Source organism: Rhincodon typus, chromosome 31 (genome assembly GCF_021869965.1).
Source record: "Rhincodon typus isolate 14 chromosome 31, sRhiTyp1.1, whole genome shotgun sequence".
NCBI classification, from domain to species: domain Eukaryota; kingdom Metazoa; phylum Chordata; class Chondrichthyes; order Orectolobiformes; family Rhincodontidae; genus Rhincodon; species Rhincodon typus.
Genome location: NC_063362.1, coordinates 28,151,632 through 28,175,863, shown reverse-complemented (window position 1 = coordinate 28,175,863; position 24,232 = coordinate 28,151,632). Strand labels below are relative to the sequence as shown.

General features: G+C 40.1%; 1 protein-coding gene across 1 annotated transcript in view; it reads right to left on the bottom strand.

The window, feature by feature from the left end:
- Positions 1-24,232, bottom strand: part of disp3 (dispatched RND transporter family member 3) — a 186,959-nt gene that overhangs the window by 149,121 nt on the left and 13,606 nt on the right. Inside the window, exon 2 of the mRNA XM_048615185.1 lies at positions 17,186-17,405. Coding sequence (XP_048471142.1) covers positions 17,186-17,405 — 220 coding nt within the window. The remainder of the gene's footprint in view (positions 1-17,185; positions 17,406-24,232) is intronic.

Genomic DNA, 24,232 nt, shown 5'->3' with positions numbered 1-24,232 from the left:
GGCCTAGACCTTTTCTGATGAAGGGTCTAGGCCCGAAACGTCAGCCTCTCTGCTCCTATGATGCTGCTTGGCCTGCTGTGTTCATCCAGCCCTGCACCTTGTTGTCTCGTATTTATTTTACCCACTGTATTTAATTACCTGGGAGACAGTCCCAGAGAGACACGTGGATCTGGAACTGACGAGGCAAAAACATACTTGACCTCATCCTCGCCAATCTGCCAGCTGCAGATGCCGCTGCCCATGACAATATTGACCACTACAGAGTCCTTATGGAGGTGATGTCCTGTCTCACACTGATAATCCCTTACACAGTGCCTCACAATACAATCACATAAAAACAAAAAAATTGGCCTGTTAAAGCTTCTATAGGTTCATAAAAAGGAAACATTTGGTTAAAACAAATGTGAGTCTATTACATGCAGAGTCAGGGGAACTTAGAATAGGGAATAGAGAAATGGAAGAGAAGCTAAGCTATTACTTTTGTGTCTGTTTTCACTGAAGAAGATACCACAAATCTCCCAGAACTAAAGATCAAACTGGCTAGGGAGAATGAGGAATTGAAGAAAATTAGAATCAGTAAGAAGACTGTGCTAGAGAAATTAATTGGGTTGAAAGTTGATAAATCCCCAGAACTTGGTGGTTAATATCCGAGACTGTTAAAAGAGGCGGCTCCAGACATAGTTGGTGCTTTGGTGATATTCTTCCAAAATTCTAAACAATCTGCAATGATTGGAAAATAGCAAATGTCACCCCAGCATCTATGAAGGAACCGAGAGAGAAAACAGGGAATTACAGACCTGTTAGCCTTTCATTAGTAGGGAAAATGTTATATGATGAAAGATGGGATAAATAGACACCTAGGTGATAATGATCTGATTAGGCATAGTCAGCAGGTGTTTGAAAATGGGAAATTGTGTTTTGATTGGAGTTTTTTGAAGATGTTACAAACAAAACTGATAAAGGAGAGCTGATGAATTTGTACACTTAGATTTTCAGAAGGCTTTTGAAAATCTCCTCCCCCTCAGGAGGCTAGTTAGAAAATTTAAAGCACATGGAACAGGAAATATTGTTCTGGCATGGGTTAATGATTGGATAATTGCCGGAAAACACAGTGTAGGAATAAACGGTCATTCTCATATTGGCAGGTTGTGACTAGTGGGTGCTGCAAGCATCAGTACTTGGGGCCCAGCTGTTCACAATATATATCAATGATTATGGGTTGAGGACTAAATGTAGCATTCCAACTTTGAGGATGATAAAAAAACCAATGGGAATGTGCGTAAGTTGCAATGTGGCTTCAGGAGGATTTGAACAGGCTTAGTGAATGGGCAAGAACGTGGAAAAATGTGAAGTTATCCACTTCTGTAGGAGAAACAGATGTGCTGAGTATTGCTTAAATGACACGAGATTGAAAAGTATAGAGGTTCAATGGGACCTAGGTGTCCTTGTTGATAATTTATTGAGGGATAACATGCAACTATTAGGGAGGCTAATGGAATGTTTGCTTTATTGCAAGAGGGTTTGAGTACTGGAGAAGTGAAGTCTGGCTTTAATCGTATTGGAACGTGATTAGACCGCACCTGAAATTCTATGTAAGTTTTGGACATGTGTCTTTGGAACTTTGCCTCAGAAGACACTGGAGGGAAGACCATTGAATATTTTCAAGGCAGAGATAGATTATTTCTGGGCAATGAAAGCAAAGGTTATCAGGGATAGTTGGGAATGTGAAATTTGAAACACAAACAAATCAGCCATGAACTTACTGAATGTGGAGCAAGCTTGAGGGGCCAAATTGCTCACCTCTGCTCATATGTTTGTTCATATGTTTGGAATTAAAATCTTCCAAAATTCACATCTTCTGCATCCTGTGCTATTTACTTGAATAACTGCACATAAGTTTATTTAATAAATCCCTTGATGTCGAGATTTCCATTTGAAGTGAATTAAGCCTTTTCTTGTCCAACACAAAGTAAATGCTTTCTGTAATCATCAGCAATATTCCTTTTCTGAAGCACACAAAAAAAAAGTGTAATTAAATTCTGAAAATAGTTGAAATACTCTACAGGTCTGGCAGCACCTGCAGTGAGAGAAATATAGTTAACATCTAAGGTTGATCATCACCTTTCATCAAAACTGGGAAAGTTAGAAATGTAATAAGATTGGGGGAGGGTGTGGGATTGAGGACAAAACAAAGGTCTGTGACAGGGTGGAAGACGCAAGATATTAGGGCTTGAGTTGGGTAGTGGGATTGGGAAATCTCTTAGGCTACTGCGCATACCTTTGAAAAGCTGACATAAATGGTGGGATCTACACATTGCGACGTTGGGTCCCCTGCCAATGAAACAGACCTGAATTTGCCACGGGGCCTCTGAATGCCAAGACTTTTTCTTATGCATTTGTTGGACGTGGGTATGAATGGCTGGCCAGCATTTATTGTCCGTACTTATTTGCCCTTGAGAATGTGGTGGTGAGCTGTAATCTTGAACCGCTGCAGTCCATGTGCCTTAGACAAATCCACAATGCTATTATGGAGGGAATTCCAGGATTTTGACCCAGTGATAATGAAGGAACAGTGATATATTTCCACATCCAGATGGTGAGTTGCTTGGAGGGGAAATTGCAGGTGGTGGCGTTTCCATGTACCTGTTGCTCTTGTCCTTCAAGATGGAAGTGGTTGTGGGTTTGGAAGCTGCTGTCTGAGGATCTTTGGCAAATGTCTGCAGTGCATCCCTGTACATACCGCTGCTACTGAACGTCAGTGGTGGAGGGATGGATGTTTGTGAATGTGGTGCCATAACATGGATAATTTAAAAGGGCTGTCGAAGTTCTCTTGAACTCCATACCATTTGCTTTGTTAAAATCAGCCTTCATCATCATGACCACCCACATTTCATCCATGCCAATCCATGCTAATCTATAACAAAAACAGAAATAGCTGGAGAAACTGAGCAGGTCTGCCAGCAGCTGTGGACAGAAGGCAGAGTTAATGTTTGGGGTCCAGTGACCTTCTTCAGAATGGTCTGTAAAAGGGTCACTGGATTCAAAACAGCAGCACTGCTGATTGTCTACAGACGCTGCCAAACCTGCTCAGTTTCTCCAATTTTTTCTTCTTTTGTTTCAGATTTCCAGCATCCACAGTTCTTTGTTTTTTGTTCCATGCTAATCTATGACTCCCATAGACCCTTTTAATCCCTATGCCAATTTATGCCACCATACCCACCATGCTATTCTCTTATATCCATCATGCCAACAGACCTTGTGTCCAGTGAAAGCAGTGCACAGGTGCCATGTTGAGACGACATAAAATGAAGTTTTAAATATTTATAATCTGTCACTCATGAAAGTACATTCAAAATGTTTAACTCCTCACAACTGTGTCATCTTTATAAAAACAATGAGACTTAAACTCTACAACAAGAATAGTTTAATAACCTCTTTGATGTGTTTGTCAAACTGTGAATTTAGAATTTATCACTAAGGTAATGGTCTGTGTTTTCAATCAAGAGGCTGGTAGCTCAAGTTGGGAAATTTTCTGGCTCACCAAGATGGACTGGCATGATTTTCATTCTGGGTGGAACAGTTGCAGGAAAGAGTCAGGTTTGCCACCCCGGACACTTTGAGATTTTACCCCTTACGATTTCCTAAATCATAGTCCCCCTAGCCTTCATCCCTTCCACCTCAACACTTCCCCACTCACTCCTCCATCCATCCATGCCCTCATGACAACATAACGTTAACTCATACCAATTCAAACTTGGTCCTTATTCATTTTGCTAAATTACACACTACCCACCATAGGTATACATGAAAGCAATGCAGAGAATAAATACAAGTCAAAATAGATATATTATAGCATGTACTATAGCAAAATAAACCCCATTCATAACTCTTAAATTGTATGCCAAACTTAATCCTCTAAAAAATGGAACAGACTTGCATTCATGATATTACTTCAAAAAACCTCTTTGAGCTGTCAGTCAAACCATGAACTTAAGACCCTCTTGCTGAGATAATTATTGATTGTGGAACACAGCACAGGGCATTAATAATGACATACTGAGAGCACTTAGGGAAATGTCAACAGTTATCGTAACTGCTAGTATGTCTTGTTTTCAACTCTTCTTAACATATGTAGCATTTACTTAATTTTCAAAGGGCTGGGTATTTAAGTAACTTCACAAATTGAGTTTATTTCTGTACCTCACTGATACAGGAAGACTGTTTTCTTTTACATTGAAGAGCCTGAAGATTTAAATAACTTTGTAGCTTGACTATTTGACAGACATTATTTGGTCTTCGTAAGTATGTATTTCTATGTAAACATTATGACTCCACACCACTGGTTAAAGTCTTTACTACAGCAAAATGGAGTCTGAACTCAGTACAGAGTTTACATGGCCCTACTGAATTCAGGTTCCCTCATGACAGTAATATTCTCTGCTCTTTTTCCTACCAACAAAAATAGGAAATGGAGAAGGCAAGACCAACATTTATTGCCTATTTTTAATTGCCTTCGAGGATTTGGTGGTGAAGTCTCTCTTTAAACTGCTGCAGTGTGTATCTGTCTGCTGCTGGTGTTTCTATGGTGATGTCAGTTACATCCAGATTTTGATCTAGTGATGGTGAAGGAACAGTTTATGTATTTCCAAATCAGGATGATGTGTGACTTGGTGGAGGGAAACTTGGAGATGGATGATCTTGTTTCTACGCAGCTGACACCGTTGTTCTTCTAGGTAGTAAAGGTAGAGAGTTTGAAATCTACCCTATCTCCAGACTGTTTGCGCCAACCCTACCTGCAAAAGTAGTGCAGAAGGAGATAAAAGTAATACTGACTTTTTATTTCTAAATAAATAACAATCTCCATGGAAACAGACATTAATTTTGTGTATACTAGCTCATCAAAGATGAGTTTATACAATTTCATTCCGTTATTTTTTCACAGTAATGACAGAACTTCTATTTAGTAGCAGAGCAAGCACTGTATCAAAATCCCTACAAATCACCCTCCTCCTCATCTTCAGAACCAAATGACGCATCACACACAGCATTAGAATTGCATCATGAGTATTTTCATCACCAGCATCAGCAATCACATTGTCATCAGCCACATCATTCTAGAAATAATCGTTTTCTGCGCCAACAGGGGGATTGGATATCCCATATTTCTTGAATGAATGATCTGAGGACAGTCTTCATTCTGATTTCATCCCAGGCCTTTACAACCCATTCACACAGGGTTGCTAATTTCAGAGCCTGTATGCCTTTGTGAATGTCTTCTGTCTTCGAATCATTCCACTTTTTTGGTCATGCCATCCTTGAACAAGATTGGTTACAGAATTGCAAATTACTGTAGACTCAGCGCTTTGTGATTTAACTTCAGTAATAACATCATTTACAAGGTCTGATCTGAATATATTGTGGAGTAGAAGAATTTTCTTTTTGTGCAATCCTTCAAATTTTCTTTAGTCATATTTTCAAGCTAATGTCATCCATCTATCCTTTACCATGAACATGGATTAATAATCTTTTTGGAAATTACCACTTTGACTTAGTTTATCTTTTGAATGTCACCATGGCTTAATCTTTGTTCCATTCTACATGCACAGCAGCACAATTCTGGACCTACTCTTTTCGTGGCCTCTTGTATTAAATAACACTGTTTTCTCTCCAAACTGCTCACCATTTGAAGAGCTGACACATTATATCCATGTTGCCAATTAAAGCCAACCTGTATCTATTCTTTTGTTGAAGTTTGATAAAATTCTGCTCGGAGATGCTATGACAACTTGGTCTTCTGTCTCAACACAAAATTGTTTCTCTTCCTAAACCTGGTGCGCTATCCAGCGTTGGCTTCGAAATCTGCAATGTCCGATGTTTACTACTTGTTTCAGAGCAAAGGTTTACATAAATACACAAGGAACTATGAGCCCACTCTGGTGATTTTCATTGATGTGACTTTGTTTACAAATTGTGGCCACATTGACTTTCCTCTGTTTGCACATTTATTTCTTGAAATCTGCCTAAGATGGGTTGAGAGTTTCCTCCAATCTCTAACATCTTCTCTGACATCTTAAACTCTTCAGATGTTGCTCAATTATTTGTCTGATTTGCAACGTCAATGACCCTAAGTTTGGACTGGGCCACATGCATAGCAATCCTTCTTGATAAAATGTTGCATTATTAGAGCACAAAATTGGTATGTTCACAGCATAAGTCAAAGAAGTGATAGGCTTGTGAGAATGTGTTGATGTGCACAGCCACAAGGGGCTGAACAACTCCCCTCAAATGGTGTGCTAATCTAGGTTTACAGCAGGGCAATTTCAACTTCAGTGAAAAGTATTTGAAATTTTTGACCAAAAGTCAGGATTCACCTTATTCATGTGATACATGAAAAAAATAGAGGATTTTTAGCTAAATGTTGAGGGCTGACGTTTACACAAGATTGACCATTACTCAAGTATAAATAAAAAATGAGAAATGTCAGGGTTTTAGCTATATCTGGTACTGCTCTTGACATGTTTTCCTGATCCCTCAAAGAACCAGGGCTGATCCCCTGGCTTGATGATAATGTTTAATTAGAGAATATAACAGGTCGTGTAGTTACTGATTGTCATGGAGTAAATTCTGCTGCTGCTGACCTCTTGAACAACCAGTTTTGAGCTGTTAGATCTTTCTAAATCTATCCCAATTAGCATGCATAGAACGTCAAATCAAATGATGGACAGTTTCCTTAATGTGAAAACTATTTATCAACTCCACAAGGACTGTACTGTGGTCACTCCTACCAACATTGTCAAAGGCAAGTGCATCTGTGCCAGTATACTGTTAAGGATAGATCAAGTGGGGGTTTCCCTCTTGCCTTTAATCCCAACACCACCTGCCGCAGATGATTTGTTGGCAGGTTTTAATTTTGACAATTTGTTACAACTGACTGGTTTGCTAGGCCATTTTAGAGAGCAATTAGGGGGTAACCACATTGTACCAATCTGCGGTCAGATATAGGCTTGAGTAGGTAGAACGGCAAATTTCTTTCTCTCATGAACTTTAGGGTTTTAATAACAACTTGATGATTTTGTTATCACCATTATTAGAAATAGTTTTGTGGATTTCTTAATTAATTGTTTTTAAATTTCACCAGCTACTGTGGTAAAATGTGAACTCCATGTACCCCGAAGATTAGTTCAGATCTCTGGATTATCTTTCTAATAACGTTATAACAATGCCAACATCCCTCCAAGTCATCAAGAACAAGAATGCTCACAGGGTAGAAGAGCTTGTACTCAAACAACTTCTTTTATATCCTTGAGATGCCCCAAAGAATGTCCAAGCGATTAATTAGTTTAAGCATACAAACTTTGTTTTCAATTTGGAAAATGTTGAACTAACAGATCAGGTAATGTATTCTTGGTGGTGCAGTTGAAGGATGAATATTGGTTAGTACATTGGGAGAATTCATCTGTTAGTCTTGCAATAGTATTATGGGAAATTTTATGTCCACCTGAACAAGCAGCTGCGATTTCAGATTAACCATATTTGAAAGATATCACCTCTGACAGTGTCCCATATAGAAATGTTTGGCATGTTTTGATATTCTTTGACGTAATTCACTTTCAACAACTTCTATTCATCTTAAAAACAATCATGCAGGCATCACTTGATCTCAATTGTACTGAAATACAATCTTTCAGTTGATATTAATTGCACTAAAAATCAATCGCATAACTATAATTTGACATCCCAAGTGGTTATCTACTGGCATAACTGTCATTAATTGGTGTCGAATGTAAAATTAAAGCACTCAATCATTTAGGGATTGCATAACATGATTTCTCTTAAGGCTGCAGAATTGACTAAATGAGAAACTAAGACAAGCTTGACTGAGTTCCACATATCAATTGATATCAGCAAGGTTTATCATGGATTCTTCTTTGTCCCAAATTAATATGTTATACACTACCAGAATTAGTGCCACTCACGTAACAGATAAGCAGTGAGCCTTCCCTGAAATCAAGAACCTGGGGACTGTTGTTCTGTCCACTAAGAACTGCTAGCTAATGAGGTAATTCTCCATTGCTCAGTAGATCCACTGGGAGATGACAGCTGCTGGTATTACAACACTTGAGGACTGCCATGGATGCAACCAGAGCTGAGTGAAGGTGAGAAGGAATAATGGAGGCATTGGAGGAGAGGTGGTTTTGTAGTGACAGCAAGGGATGGATCTCAATGTGCCCCTCTTCATAATGCCAGATTTGTCAATTAGGCACCCTTGGGATGCTTAGAAGCAAACTCAGGGTTTACTTCTCAGGCTCTCCACATGGCGACTCTCCTGTTTGTCAAGGGTGAATACCACTGGTGGAGAATGAGGTTTTTAAGTGGGCATCAATTGGTGGTGGAGTGGGAAACTGTCCATGGGTTGTTCCACAACAGACTTAATTCGGCCATTGACAGGAGGCAGTGGAGTTTTAACCTGCCACCGTCCCATCTTAAATACCCTGTGCCATGAAATTTGTCAAACTGGAGGGCATTAAACTCCATTCCGTGAATAAGGCAGCAATTGATAAATGCGTATCAGCCGTAGTAGGTAGGAGAGGACATAGATACCAATCAAAGGATTTCTTCCTCTGAACTGTGTTGCAGTGAAACTTGGTTTCTTGTGGTAAACCATATCAGAATAGAATCTCAATGCACTATGTAACTAATTTCTCAGACACTGTGTCACTGTAACCCTCATTCTACTTTGACAATAGAATTTTCCATTCCTTTGAATATCATGGCTCAAAGTTGAAAGAATACAGCCAAGATGGAAAAAACAGATTCTCAAAAATTGAGAAAAAAAATTCTGGTTTTCCACTTAAAATTTAAACAGTAAGTAATGAATCTCTCTAATGAGCAATGACAACCTTTCTTCTGTGTAATTGTATCCCAACACAAGTTATTCTGGCCCCATTTCCTCATAGGTCCCTATTGTCCATGCTTTCTTTGAGAAAACTAGATTGCACCAATTCCTGATATGAAAGTCACAAAGTTTACGTGTCTACAGAAACTTGCCAGTTGCTTTCCTGGGCCTTCAGATAACTTTGCCTTCATCACAATGTCCTCTTGTTCTGTCCTCTTTGACTCTCATCTACATGAGTGAGAATGACCAAATCATCAGCTTCACCACATCATTATGGCTTCTCTCCGACCAACTCATATGCTATTTCAATCTTTGTGATTTTGCTTTGGAGCTCAGGGATGCTTAAAATTTGCACGTTTCTGCTTGGTTGCTTTGCACGTACACAGGCTGCATGTTATGGTTCTTAGCTTGCTTTCTCAGTGCTCACTTTGTGCTTACTTGGATGTTAACTGACCCTCAGGTTAAACCACCACCAGTTTGCCTGTACCTTTACTTGGAGGATACCAGTCTCTATTGCTCACATTTCTTTTCAGCACATATCCTTTTCATTGCAAACTTACAGCTGTTGGCCTCTGTGGTTTTCTGTGATCTTTAACACACAGGGAGAGGCAGGCAGCTTGTCACACTCTGGAGCACTAAATAGTCAATGGGTGAACATGTCACCTAATGGCACTGGGCTACATCAATGTCACACCCACAGCATAGCTTATGTGGTCACACTCTGCATGTGTTTCAACCAAACAGCCATGTCTGCTGTAACTGTGGATCACAGCCAGAATTTTACTCCTCCAATGCAACATTGTACTTTGGTTTTACAATACATATCTGGATAAGGTTACATTCCTCAGAGCTCTTTATCAAGAGATGACATTATTCCTCCTTGTAAGTCTCCATGATATGCTGCATCAGGCCATAACTTAATGCTTCATTGTGATTGATGTAAGGGCTTAGGGCCATCATTGAATGATTCTCTATTCCTGACATTCCCCACAGATTATAGATTCATGTATCCGATGACGTATCTTGCTGTCAAGGCAAAAACAGCATCGAAGGAGAGAGCAATTACAACATTGTCAGCCAGCAAAGCGAGAACAGCAACCCCCAGTTGCTGCTGCTTGTCCTACAGAGGAAGAAGCAGGAAGAAGGTTCCTCAAGTAGCCAGTGGGGAATATTCAGAACTCTCATCTACCTATCTCATTCTCATTTTAGACACCTCTCAAAACCACAGTGTGAATAAGATGAAGGATGTCCTGCCCCATCACCACCAAACTGTGTCTTCTGCTGGAGCAAGACATGTGCTCAAAAAGAAAGGGTAGCCATCAAGTTACAGCTACACTAAATTTTATGCCTGCAGCACATTTCAAGTAGGTAATGGGGATCTGTGTGGCATCTCCCAATCCTCAACCCACCAAGTACACTGGGGTATCGCTGATATCATTTTTTAAAGATTACGTTCATTTGTATCCTTCTCTCATGATCTGGATAGTCACGCAGCTTAGGTAGTAGCATTCTCCAAACCACTGGCTTCCCAGATGTAAACCAATGTTGACTTCACCCATGTTTCTTTAACAGTGCTCATTCACCAACTTACAAAGTTTGTCAAGAGAAAAGGCTTCCACTCCATCAATGTTCAACTTACTTATGATCAACAGTGCCAGATTTTGGAGGTCCTCAGTGATCTCTTGGTCTTAATGTACTTATTAAAGATCTTTGGATTTTCCTTAATTTAATCTGTTGACATTTTTTGGTATAACAAGGTGTAGAGCTGGATGAACACAGCAGGCCAAGCAGCATCAGAGGAGCAGGAAGGCTGACATTTCGGGCCTAGACCCTTCTTCAGAAAATTTTTTGGTATCCTTTATTTGTTTTCCTAACTTCCTTTTTCACTTCACCCCTGTTTTGTGTGTACTTTTGTAAACTTCATTAAGTATTAAATGTTTGGAGCTTGTCATGAGTTCCATTTCTCAACTTTGTCTTACCTTGTATGTTTTTGGATAGCCAGGGAACTGGATTTGGCAGTATCACCCATTATCTTTAAAAGGACATGTGTACACCGCGCCCATAAAATCTCACTTTGAAATGCCTCCCAGTGATTTGCTACGGACTTTCCTTCAAGTAACTGTAACCAGTCCACTTTTGCCAGGTTATCTCTTGATAAAGGAATTCTTTATTACTATTGTTTTTTTCTTCTCTGCTATACAATTGAACGCCTGTAGCAACACCAAATTGGCTCTGGCTGCACACCCTCAAACCCGGAGCTTAATCTTGTGCAGTTGGTGACACTTCCCACGGATGTATTTGTCTGGCACAAGTGGTGTGCTAATGACTTCACACAACTGCAATACGTACACACAACCTGGTCAAGCTGAGTTGCCATCTCATAAATTTAAAAAGCTATTTATTACTGTTAGAATAGTAGTAAATTTTACAAGTACTTATCAATCGGCTTTCTCCCCTTTACCAAATTAAGAGACAATTATGGGGGATTGCTCCTAGTGTAGACTCCTGTCTCGTGCCCTTTTCTGTCTCTGAGAGTGTCTGTTCTTGCAATGTTTTTAAGCTCTCCCATTGCTTCCTCTCTAGGCAATGCTAACTGCCTGTCTTGGAGTAGACACCTTGTCTGCTTCTCTAGATAATGTTGATTGCCTGTCTTGGGGGTCTTCACATCTCCTGCTCCACTAGGTGGTGTTGAATCCTATCACAAGCTCTTCACTTTACCTTCTCCTCCAGATGAGCAATGCTTGTTGATTCCAACTTCTTGTAACCTTGGGATGTCTGAAGAGACTGCGCAACTTTCAAACAGTTCCGACTTCACCAAGTCCAGCAATGATAAAGTCACCACAGCAGACAATTAATCAGTCTGAATAAAAAAATGCAAGAAACCTTACAATGAAGTGTCACCTATTTGCCACCTGGAAGATGGTTTCTTCCTTTCTCTTCCACTGTGTAATCCTGACTTCTGCAGCTGGAGTGTAGGGAGTGTCCTCTATATTTGGCTGTGTTGGTGTGGAAGAATTTGTTCGTAATCTCCAGGGGTTTTTGGTGTAGAAGCTTGCTGACAGTTTTCAGCCCAGGTACAATCTCACCCGCCACTGCTGGGACTTCTCCACACTCTGCAAGGAGATATGGATGGGCTGGGTGCAGGTTTGCTGGGTGCTGTGAGTATTTGCACAAAACAGGGAATTAGTTTAACGAAAAGGAATGAAAGCTTGTGCAGGTTAACAATGAGTTAATGGTTGATGGTAATAGTTGAGCAGTGCATTCAATACAATGAAGCTCCCTGAGTTGGTTGCCTTATTCTTCCATTTTCTAGTGAGGTGAGCAGCTTCTGTCCATTTTCGCCTGCTATGAGACAAAAGAAGGGTTATTTGTGATGGAAATAGATGGAAAAGCCATTGGTGGTGGTGGTGGTGGTGGTGCTGGTGGCGGGACGGGGGGTGGGGCAAGACAGGTGATGAGGTGTCCTCAATGAGTAAGCATGAAACACAAAGGGCAGGAAGGGCTAATAGATTGGGAGGATGAGGCGGGTGAGAGCAGTTTAGCGGACATGCTGCATGCAATAGGGAGAGCATATGAACGGTAGGAGGCATGGCAAGGTTTGAAGAATGGGGATCCTGTAAGTGTGAGGTGGCAGAGAATACCTGGTGGCACTTACCCTTGTATAACACAGAAGATATTTCCTTTCCTCCTGAACAGCTGGACATGTATTTTAATCTGGGAGACTAACCTGGGCAACTATCACTGTCCAGGACTAATAGGTCTGGTTACATCTCCTTTGCTGGTCAGCAGAAACAAGGATGGCACTCCTCTTCATCACTTCGTACATCTGCACCTTGAGGTCCCTGCCTACAAAGTAGGGAACTAACTTCCACTTATTGTTGATTTCCTTGGGGATAACGCTGGAACACCACAGTATGAAGTGCACTCTCAGACTTGGGTAGGCTATGGTCTAGTGATATTATCGCTAGCCTATTAATCCAGACACTCAGGTAATATTCTGGGGACCTGGGTTCGAATCCCACCACAGCAAATGGTGGAATCTGAATTCAATAATAACCTGCAATTAAGCATCTAATAACTACCATGAAACCATTGCGGATTGTCAGGAAAAGCTCATCTGGTTCAGTAATGTCCTTTAGGGAAGGAAATCTGCCACCCTGACTGGCCTGGCCTACGTGTGACTCCAGACCCACAGCAATGTGGTTGACTCTTAACTGCCCTCTGGGCAATTAGAGATGAGCAATAACTGCTGGTCCAGCCACGATGCCCACATCCCATGAATGAATAAAGATAATCTTCTGATGATTGAAGCAGTGCACTGTTGGGATTTAAATATGGCACCAGCAGTATTGTATATTACAAAGTCCTGGCAGTAGTGAGCATTCCTGTCTCTCCTCCTTTACAATTCATTGAGACTGGGCAGAAGAGGCCAGCTGCATTATTAATGAGATAAAGAATGGAAGTTCGCATCAGAAAAATCAACATAGACTATGCTAAACTGGCTGCTATAAATGTCACTTGAAGAAACACTTGGCCAAAAAGTGTGAAAATTATGCACTATGAGAAGATCTAATGGACATGGTAACACACAACTAATTTCCTAGAATGTTTCTAATTGATCTGAATTTGGAAACTGAGGGTGATGGTGGTGCTGTGATAGTATCACTGGACCAATAATCAGAGGTTTATGCCAATGCCCTGGGACATACGCTCAAGTCCCACAATGGCAACTGGTGGAATTTAAATTCAACAAATTAATTAAATCTGTTTATTAAATTAATTTCAATCATGGTGCCATGTAACTACCATCAGTTGTTGTAAAAACCGTTTTGTTCATCATTATCGTTGAGGGAAAAAAATATGCCATCCTTACCTAATGTGGGCTACATGTAACTCCAGGCCCACAGCCAATGTATTTAACCTTTAACTACAAATGGCCTAGCAAGCCACTCAATTCAAGGGCAATTCAAGAAGGTCAACAAATCCTGGCCCTGCCACTGATGCTCAGACCCTACAAAATTATTAAAAATGAGTAATTTTACACTTTTCTTTCTTGAACTTACTGCTTGCACCTATATTTCAGCTTCACAACATCACAGAAGATTAAAGTGTTTATGACAGCATACAAACATACAAAGTGGGAGCAGGACTAGATCAAGGTGCAGGGCTGGATGAACACAGCAGGCCAAGCAGCATCATAGGAGCAGATTCAGCTCCTCGAGCTTGCTCTGCCATGCAATGAGATTCACATTCCCATCTAACCCTGGCAACCATTTACAAGTTTGTTCAATAAGAACATTTCTACGTCTGCCTTCAAAGACTCTGCTTCCACTGCCTTTTATAGAAGTGAATTCTAATGACCCATGATCCTTTCTAAATTAAATAATTCCTCTTTATCTCTGCCTTAAATGGGTGGTCTCTTATTTTTAAACAGTAAAAAGGTAAAGTCACTATAGTCCTTTCAGACTATAGGGCTGCTCATTAGCGAGAGACAACTGGTGGTGGCTTAACCTGAGGGGTCACCACACTATCAGCAAAAGGAGAGGTTGAGATTAAGAATCCTTCATGTAACCTCAACCGGTGCAGAAATTGAACATATGCTATTGGCATCATGCTGCATTGCAAAGCAGCCATCGGCCAACTGAGTTAACTGACCCTCCGTTAAAAAAACAGTAATCCATAGTTATAGAAATATCATCTCCATATCTATCTTGCCAAGACCCCTTAGGAGTTTAAATGTTTCAATTAAATTGGCTCTTATTCTTCTAAACTTCAGTGGATACAAGTCTAGGCTATCCAACCTTTCCTTATAAGACAAACTACCCAATCCAGATGTTAGTCTAATAAACTTTCCCTCAACACTTCCAATGCAATTGCATCCTTCCTTAAATAAGAATACAAATATTGCATTAAGTTCTGTACACTGTACATTGAGCAGAAGTTATAACTGATTCATTGGAAAGGGCAGGTTTGGTTGAATGGAACTCATCTTGCTCTGTTCCAGGTAGAAATCCATACTGTTTTGTTATGAACACTTAAAATGCCCACAGCATGGCCGTGGGTCAGCGTTACAGTAATAGAGAGAGACATTTGGTACGAGTAGATAGTTTTGGTATGATTTTATGGGAATTTTCCTTTACAATCTTTACAGAAAGCTTCATATAATGATCTTTTAAGGTCAAGAGGCTAGCAGCGAGGCAAAATTAATGGTTAATGGTTCTTGCTTTTTCCCAACTTATATTGCATTAAGGTTTAAATTACTTCAGTGAGATATCCTGATCAGTTGACATAGTAGCAAATTGCAGACACTGCTGGTCATTTTGATTTTGTACAATATTAATATTTGTAATGCATTTGAAATGTGGTCTTGGTTTTAATGACATGCCAGATCATATGACTTTCCTACAACTTATCCATGTCACAGGATAATTCATTATTGGATATTATTTTACTGTTACAAAGAAGGTTTATTCTCAGGCAAGATCCTGAAGAAAACCCATTTAATATTCTTTGATTGTGCAGGCTTGATCTTCCTGGCTCAGGGTTCGATTTAAAAGTGAATTGTGGATGCTAATCTTTCTACCCTTGCTCTATCTGCCTTTGTATGAATGCAATTGAGAAAATTACTACACGCTGAGGAGAAAGAGGGAAACAAAGAGATCAGTACTGTGGAGCAGAGGTTATGGGTGCATGTCTGAATATAAAGTAGATAAAAATGCAGTGTGAAAGAAACCAGAGTCAGACTGCTTTTGGAACAGTCAATGTTTTCACTTTTGGTCATTACAATAAGATTCTATGACATGAGTTTTCCTAAATATTGTTTCTTTATAATGTAGTTATTCAGCTCACTTTTAGTCAGTTAGTTCATGCCAAGTACCCACAATATTATCAGTTCTATTTAATAGAATGTAATCCATAGAAAGGAAAACAGAGAAGTTAACTGAAAGAGAACAGCTGTGGTGTCCAACAGAACCTAAACATTCTGTAAATACTCAGCTGATTAGGCAACAACTCTATTTATTAATACAATAAACCTGTTTAACTTTTTTCAACATCTTTAATTTTGACACAAGTGAATTATGATGTGGGAGGTTGATAAGTCAATCTTAGGAAAGATTCTATTGTCCAACATACTTCTTAGAAATGTTTCTTAAAAACACTTCCAGGAATTTGAGTCTCAGTCACCTTACTCAGACTTCAATGTCATAAGTTTACAAATAACTTTTTGAAACTGGCCCCTACTTTTAGCTTGTGCCTCTTTGTTCTACTGATACAGCTTAACCTGAAGTAGCGTTCTAGATTTATGTTTCCAAAAATACTCCAAGTAATTTTGGACAGGTTTTTTAACTTCTCCTGAAGTTAAAATATTTAACACTTCTAAAGGTTTTCTTTACAAAGCTCAGATCTGTGATGCTAAAGCCCATTCCTGTGGCTCTCTTCTCCTCCACCTCCAGGGATGAAGTCTCCAATATTTCACAATCACCTGAACTAGATATATACTGGGATAACTAATTTAAACCATGGCCTTCTAATGTAATGTATTCCAAATTCTGATACCAACTTCCCTTCATACTGTTAATTTCCTATTTGTTTTTGCCTCGTAACGCCAGTATGTGAAACTTTTACCTTGTTCAACAATTTACCTTAATTTTTTTCAGTCCTACATCATGAACCTGGGAATAAGCCTTTTTATTCAATTAGTTAGTAACACAAAATAATACTGCTAACATCCTACCATGCGTCACACAGCAATCGATGAACTGGGGTTACAGTGTAAATTTTGCCGCAGCTAAGCTGAAAATAGAACAGAGAAAGATAGGATTGTTTTATTCATGTCCTTCTGGGAACTGCACTGGCTAGTAAGGAATTGAGCCAAAGAAACCTCAAAGGCTCTAGGTTTGACTCCTGGTCTGAATTGAATTAGCTGATCTCAGTTTTGTTAACAGTAATATCATTGCAATTGGTCTCTAGCAATAGGTAAAAATCTGGAATTTCACTTCCAATCACAAGCCATTCACTCCTGCTGAAATGTACATTTGTGGACATTGGTTGTTGTGATAGGACTCAGCTATGAAGCACAATGGAAAAGTCACACAAGGAATGGTCTTTTTGGAAACTTAATGAAGAGAAACTAATATTTGTGGAAGTATTGGTAAGGCCTTTAGACATAAAACTTGAAAGAAAATAAAGCAGCTTTAAAGGCATAATACAGGATAGTGTCCATACTAGGTATACAAATGCCTAGACAGAATCTTCTCTTCAGCTCAATCACATACTGATGTTACTCACTTGGTGGATTGTGAAGCCAAAAGATCAGCATAAGAGATCACAAACTTCTGAAACTTTCTGTGCTGCTCTTCCCATCGGTCATCCACTGAGTAGTAATTGGGAAGTGGGGCTCCAAACAAGATCTCACTACGAAGCAGTGAGCTTTTCATGTTTTCGGCTGTTAGTCCCTCATCAACATACCAGTAAAACTCAGGATGAGTAATAGCCAGCTTGAGTGAACCTGGAAAATTAAAATCAATATAAATCATACCATAAATAATAAACCAAATTAAGTGCTGGCTGTTATTGTTATGAAGTTCGCAAATACTCTACAGTACAGCGATGATCTTCATGCACTTTGGGCATTTTGTTTACCAAAATCTGAAACGTCAAACCAATTCGAGTTAAGAAGCTAATGAAAATCCTTAAAACAGTGGACAAAGGCAACTATATTTTCCTGAAATATTATCAAAATCAATAGCCATCTAACAATAGCAGTCATTGATTCACTACTTAACCCAATTTTAACCCACAGTCTTTAGGTCTTTAAAACCATACAATTAGTAGTTATCACTTACAACCTCTCAGTTTGTCTTATCTTCACTCCAACTTGTGTACTTCTACTTACCATACAAAACAATTTGATGAGTTGGACTGTCAAAATGTCATGTGAACAAACTGAATTTAAAGTTCTTGATCCTGAAATGATACTGTGAGGGAATAACATACAAAACCTTGATATGCTCAATTCCTTCTACAACCAGGCTTTGTCCTATAATAGTGTTACTGCAGTCTAGCCTAGGTTTTTTTAACAATAGCATCTTCTTTAGAATCTGAGAGATCACAGCATTAGACTGAATAATTTTCTTGGCCCATATTTTCTTTTAAAACAGTTGAACTGAGTTTCCTCTTATGGATGAGTTTGATGTAAGCCTGTATTAAAAAATAACAGATGGTTTTCTCACATTGAACTATTTCCAGTAAAAAATTGAAGAAAAAAAATTGACAGCTGCCCTCAATAATGTATATGTATCAAATTTAAAAAGTAAGCATTACTTGACTAGAGCATACAAAAATATTATGCTTCGTAATCTTAGACATCATTACACAGAACAGTCTTGTTTTTTCTTCACATGCTCATACTGTTTATCAATGGAAGAAGTCACAGGGGCAAGTTGAGATTAAGATCCAAAGTGGATTCCATGATGCGATGTTTCTGCCACAAATATAAAACTGGCAAAATAATCATTCTGGTTTATTTCATTAAACAGGGATAATCACTCCTGGAAGTGCAATATAGCCTGATTATGTTATATTTATTAAAATTCAATCAAAACAAATTTAATATGATGTACAATTAAGTGGTATAGAGCAGTATCTCATCCAATTTAGAGGAATTATTAGTCAACTCCTGAGATTAAAGAGAAAGCCTTTGTGAATTTAAAATGTCAAAGCACTTCATAAATAGGTACTTTTGGCATGTGAAAAAAAATTAACAAAACATCATACAAAAAAAAATTGATGAGTTAGACAGTCAAAATGTCAGAGTCATACAGCATGGAAACAGGCCCGTTAGCCCAACTTGTCCATGCCAACCAGGTTTCCTAAACTGAACTAGTCCCCCATTTGCTTGCATTTGATTCATATCCCTTTAAACCTTTCCAATCCATGTACCTGTACAAATATCTTTTAAATGATGTAATTGTACCTGCCTTTACCACTTCCTCTTGCAGCTCGTTCCACGTATGCATCATTCTCTGTGTGAAAGAGCTGCCCCTTAGGTCCCTTTTAAATCTTTCCCCTCTCATGTTAAACTGATGCCATCTAGTTTTGGACTTCCCTACCCTGGGGAAAAGATCTTGGCTATTTACCTCATTGTATGCCCCTCATGATTTTATAAACCTCTGCAAGGTCACCCCTCAGACTTCTACGCTCCAGTGAAAAAAATTCCCAGCCAATTCAGCTCTCCTTATATCTGAAACACTCCAGTCTCAGTAACATGCTTGTAAATCTGTCTTGCACGCTTTCCAGTTTAATAACATCCTTCGTATAGCAAAGAGAGCAGAATTGTATGCAATACTCCAAATGTGGCCTTATCAATGTCTTATACAACTGTAACATGATGTCATAACTCCTTTACTCAGTGCTCTGACCAGTGAAGGAAGCATACCAGACACCTTCTTCACCACTCGGTCTACCAGTGACACCACTTTCAAGGAACTATGAATCTGCACCCCTTAGGTCTCTCTGTTTGACAACACTCCCCAGGGTCCTACCATCAACTGTGTAAGTCCTGTCCTGGTTTATCTTACCAAAATGTGACATCTTGCATTTATCTGAATTCAACTCCATCTGTCATTCCTCAGTCTACTGAGCCAGTTGATCAAGATCCCATTGTTCTCTTGGATAACCTTCTTCACTGTCCAGTATTCCACCAATTTTGATTTCATCCACAAACTTACTAACCATGCCTCCTATTTTCTCATCCAAATCATTCATTTAAATGACAAACACAACAGCGGACCCAGCAGCAATCCTTATGGCACACCACTGGTCACGGACCTCCAGTCTGAACAACAACCCTCTACCACCACCCTCTGTCTGCAACCGGCAAGGCAATTTTGTATCCAATCAGCTAGATCTCTGTAGATCCCATGTGATCTAACCTTACTAACCAGTCTACCAGGCAGAGCTTGTCAAAGGTTTTATTAAAGTTCATGTAAGATAACGTTTACTGCTCTGTCTTCATTTGTCTTCTCAGTCATCTCTTCACAAAACTCAGTCAAATTTGTGAGACATGATTTCCCACACACAATGCCATGCTGACTATCCCTAATCAGTCTTTGCCTTTCCAAATGCATCCGTGTCCTGTCTCTCAGAATCCCCTCCAACAACTTACCTGCCACCGACATTAGGCTCACCAGTTTTAGTTCCCTAGCTTTTCCTTGCAGCCTGTCTTAAATAAAGGCATAACTTTAGCCATCCTCACCCACGGTTGTTGATGATAGGGGCCCCCACAATTTCTTCTGTAGCTTCCCACAATGTCCTGGGATACACCTGATTAGGTCCCGGGGATTTATCTACCTTTACGCATTTTAAGAACTCCAGCAGCTCCTCTTCTGGAATATGGACTCTTTTCAAGAACATCACTATTTATTTCCCTGAGGTCCCTAGCTTCCATTTCTTTCTCCAAGGGAAATACCGACAAGAAATATACATTTAGGTTTTAACCCAGCTCCTGTGGCTCCAAACACAGATGACCTTGTTGATCTTTAAGGGGCCCTATTCTCTCCCTCGTCACTCTTTTGCCCTTAATATACTTGTAGAATTTCTTTTGATTCTCTTTTACCTTATCTGCCAAACTTATCTCATGTTCTCCTTTTGCCATCCTGATTTCCCTCTTAAGTGTACTCCTATACCCCATATAATCGTCAATGGATCCACTTGATCCCAGCTGGCTACATCTGATATATGTGACATATGCCTCCTTCGTTTTCTTGACCAGAGCTTCAATATCTCTAGTCATCCAGTGTTCCCTACTCCTGCCAGCCTTGCCCTACACATTAACAGAAACATGCTGGCCCTGAACTCTCATTATCTCACTGTTGAATGTCTCCTTCTTGCCAGACATCCCTTTACCTGCAAACGGCCTCCCCAACTTTTGACAGTTCCTATCTAATACCATCAAAATTGGCGTTGCTTCAATTTGGACCTTTAACTGTGGACAGGATTAATCCATCTCCATAAATATTTTGGAACTAATGGAATTATGGTCACTGGTCCCAAAATGCTCCCCCACTAGCACCTCAGTCACTTGCCCTGCCTTATTTACTAAGGGGAGGTTAAGTTTTGCCCATTCTCTAGTAAGCCCATTTACATATTGATTGAGAAAGTTTTCCTGAACACACTGAACAAATTTCTCCCCATCTAAGCCCTTAACACTAAACTTAACATTCCTGAAGAAGGGTCCCGACCCGAAATGTCAGCTTTCCTGTGCCTCTGATGCTGCCTGGCCTGATGTGTTCCTCCAGCTCCACATTGTGCTGTTCCCCCCTCAGCCACGTTTCTCTAATAGCTATGATATCCCAGTTCTACGTTCTCATCCACACCCTCAGTTCATTTGCCTTACCTGTCAGACCTCTCGCATTGGAATAAATGCTGTTTAATTCATCAGTTTTCCCTTGTTTCCTGCCATGGTCTTGCCTGCCTGTCTATTTAAATTCCTCACTTTAATTTTTGCACTAGCCTCAACCTTCTGTTTTGTCTCACTACTTTTTATGGCCCCATCCCCCATGCCAGACTAATTTAAACCCTGCCATGTAAACAAACTGCATTTAATGATTGTGATCCTGAAATTAAGCTGTAAGGTCATCACATACGAAATCTTGATGTTTGGGTGAAATTCTCTCGACTAGACTCACAAACAGACCTGCTAATCAGCTTAAAATGAATGAATTAACACCTCTACTGAAACAGCATTGAAGTAGAATATAATTCAATTTCCATAAACTGGTATATCAAGTGTAAGCTTCAGGACTCCTGCTTTCACAGATGTGAGGGAAACAGGTAAGTCTGTTTAGTGGGGGAGGGGTGGGAATGGGGTGGGGGTTGCGATGGCAGGTATGTCTATTTTGTGGGGCTCAGGTGGCTGGGCATCCTAAGAAAAGGGTAGGGACTTGGCTTTCAACAACCAATCCTGCAACTCCTCATCCCACTCAGTGCTGTCAAACGACCCTAGATTGGGGAAAATCAAGGCACACCTCACCAGGGGAGAAATTGGGAAAGCTACCACTTTTCTTGCCTGATGGGAACAAAGTTATTCAGGCCGGTGGTAAACCAACGTCTTCAAATGCTTGTTAGTTGACTATCATAATGTCCTTAATTGGCAAGGAGATGAGAAGGTCAACCATGGGGCTTTCTGCCCTGAATGATTTCTGTGTTGTCAGAAGGGGGGCTAATAGCTCCATCGTGCTAACCTACCCAATTACTTCCCCTTCCTGCCAGTTCTAATGAAGGTTAATAATGTAATCATGTGAAGCAACTGAACAAAGCCTGAGTGGTTAGTGGTTTAAGTTCGACACCACACTTTGTCTCAATATAGCAAGATCTATAGTCTATACTAAGGCATCAGAGAGTGAAATATATTATAGACATATTCACTCGCAGTGATAACTTCTGGGGTCCTTTGAAGTTGGCAATTTCACAGTAACCTGCCTAGATGAGTGAAGGAACAACTGCACGTGGTAGGGCATATGAAGTGGTAAATGCATAAGAGGTCAGAGTTGATTGATATAAATAAAAACTGAAAGAACTGCAGATGCTGTAAATCAGAAACAAAACAGAAATTGCTGCTTATAGCAATTTCTGTTTTTGATTGATGTAAAGTTCTCTAATCCACAGAAATAGGAAGCAACACGACCATAAAAATGTTTGAACAAATGAATGAAAATTTAGTTAAAATTTTGGATACTGTGAGATCGTGGACATATGTGGGTAATTGGCCAATACTTGATGTAGGCTATGATTTGGGCACCAGTGTTTTGGATAAACCCAAGTTTGTGGATGATGCAGGATGGAAGGTATTTCAGGAATGTGCTGGAGTAGTTGACTATTGGGGTGATAAAGGTATGGATGTGGTTCAGCGCAGATCTGCTGAGACAAATCGAAGACTACTGTTGTTGGAAACAGGAGGTAGTTTTTTGTGATGAAGGGAATGTGCACCTAATGTCACTTGAAACTGCATCAATCAGGTTTGCCTTACCGTGCAAATAAATAGCTAACTTATTCCGAGATAGTAGGAACTGCAGATGCTAGAGAATCTGAGATAACAAGGTGTAGAGCTGGATGAACACAGCAGGCCAAGCAGCATCAGAGGAGCAGGAAAGCTGATGTTTCGGGCCTAGACCCTTCTTCAGAAAGCGCAAAAATACCCAGGCCGATGCGTGCGAAAGAATGCCTATAGAGATCCTGGCTCTCTTCAAGGAGCATGCAGTGGGGCTGGCAGAGCAAGGGAACCATGTCTGTGCTAAAGGCGAGATTGGACACACCCATCCACTGAGGAAACCTCCATTCTGCGAATACATGAAACATTTTGATAAAATATGGCTGCTCCCAACATTAACAAATCTTTGAGCTAATCCAAGTTTTTTGGCTAAATTCAAATTGTGCTGTTTTTTTTTTTGGAGGATTTGTCACTGCAAGATCTAGTAAGATCTCTCACTGTATCTAATCAAACGTGATGCATTTATTGCCCTATGGCGTGTCTCACATCTAATTTCTACCCCATCTTTTCATGCACCATTCTCACAACACTTCACTACTCAGAGGATGTCTACTCATAGAATGGCATCCCTTATACCCACATCATCTTTAAAATGCTGCTGTGCATCTGGACAAGCACTGGCTTTCTGAATCTGTCCTGCTCATTGAAAGTCATACTCACAAAATGCAATGGAATGGGAAAATAGCAATATAATTCACCAACTGGAACTTGGAGCTCCAGGAGGAGAGGATGTTGCAGAGGACAGCTGATCTCTTCCAGGAGCGTGGCAAGAATTGGTTGTGCCTCCAGACCCTGATAGCCTGGTCTGCATGTCACCACCCAGATCAGTGCCAGCTTCAGGGTGCAAAGGAACAGCCAGCAGCGCTGCAGAAAGACCTCCTTGGCTCTGCAAGGTTAAGCTCCACACTTATTCCTCTCTAAAACACACTCACTATCTCTGTTACTAAACACACTTCCCACCACACTGTCATTGATCACAACATTCTTCCCCTATCCTGCCAGTCTCCATACTGCTAACCACGCTAGCTTCTGTGCCTCCTCTTCAGTCTTTTGTCACATTTCACCACCTTCCTCCCACATGTACCAGGATTTACAGGCATGTCACTGTCACTGTAATCTAATTTATTTGCCTACTTATTCTCATTATAGAAGAAGATAACCCATAAAAGGGCTGAGAAAGTCTGGGCAATTGGAGGGGTGCCCAACATCAAGCTTCTTATCCCCAATAAGGAGGGAATTTTGGAGCTCGCAGAAGACTAGGATCACACCTGCAGGGATACTGAAAC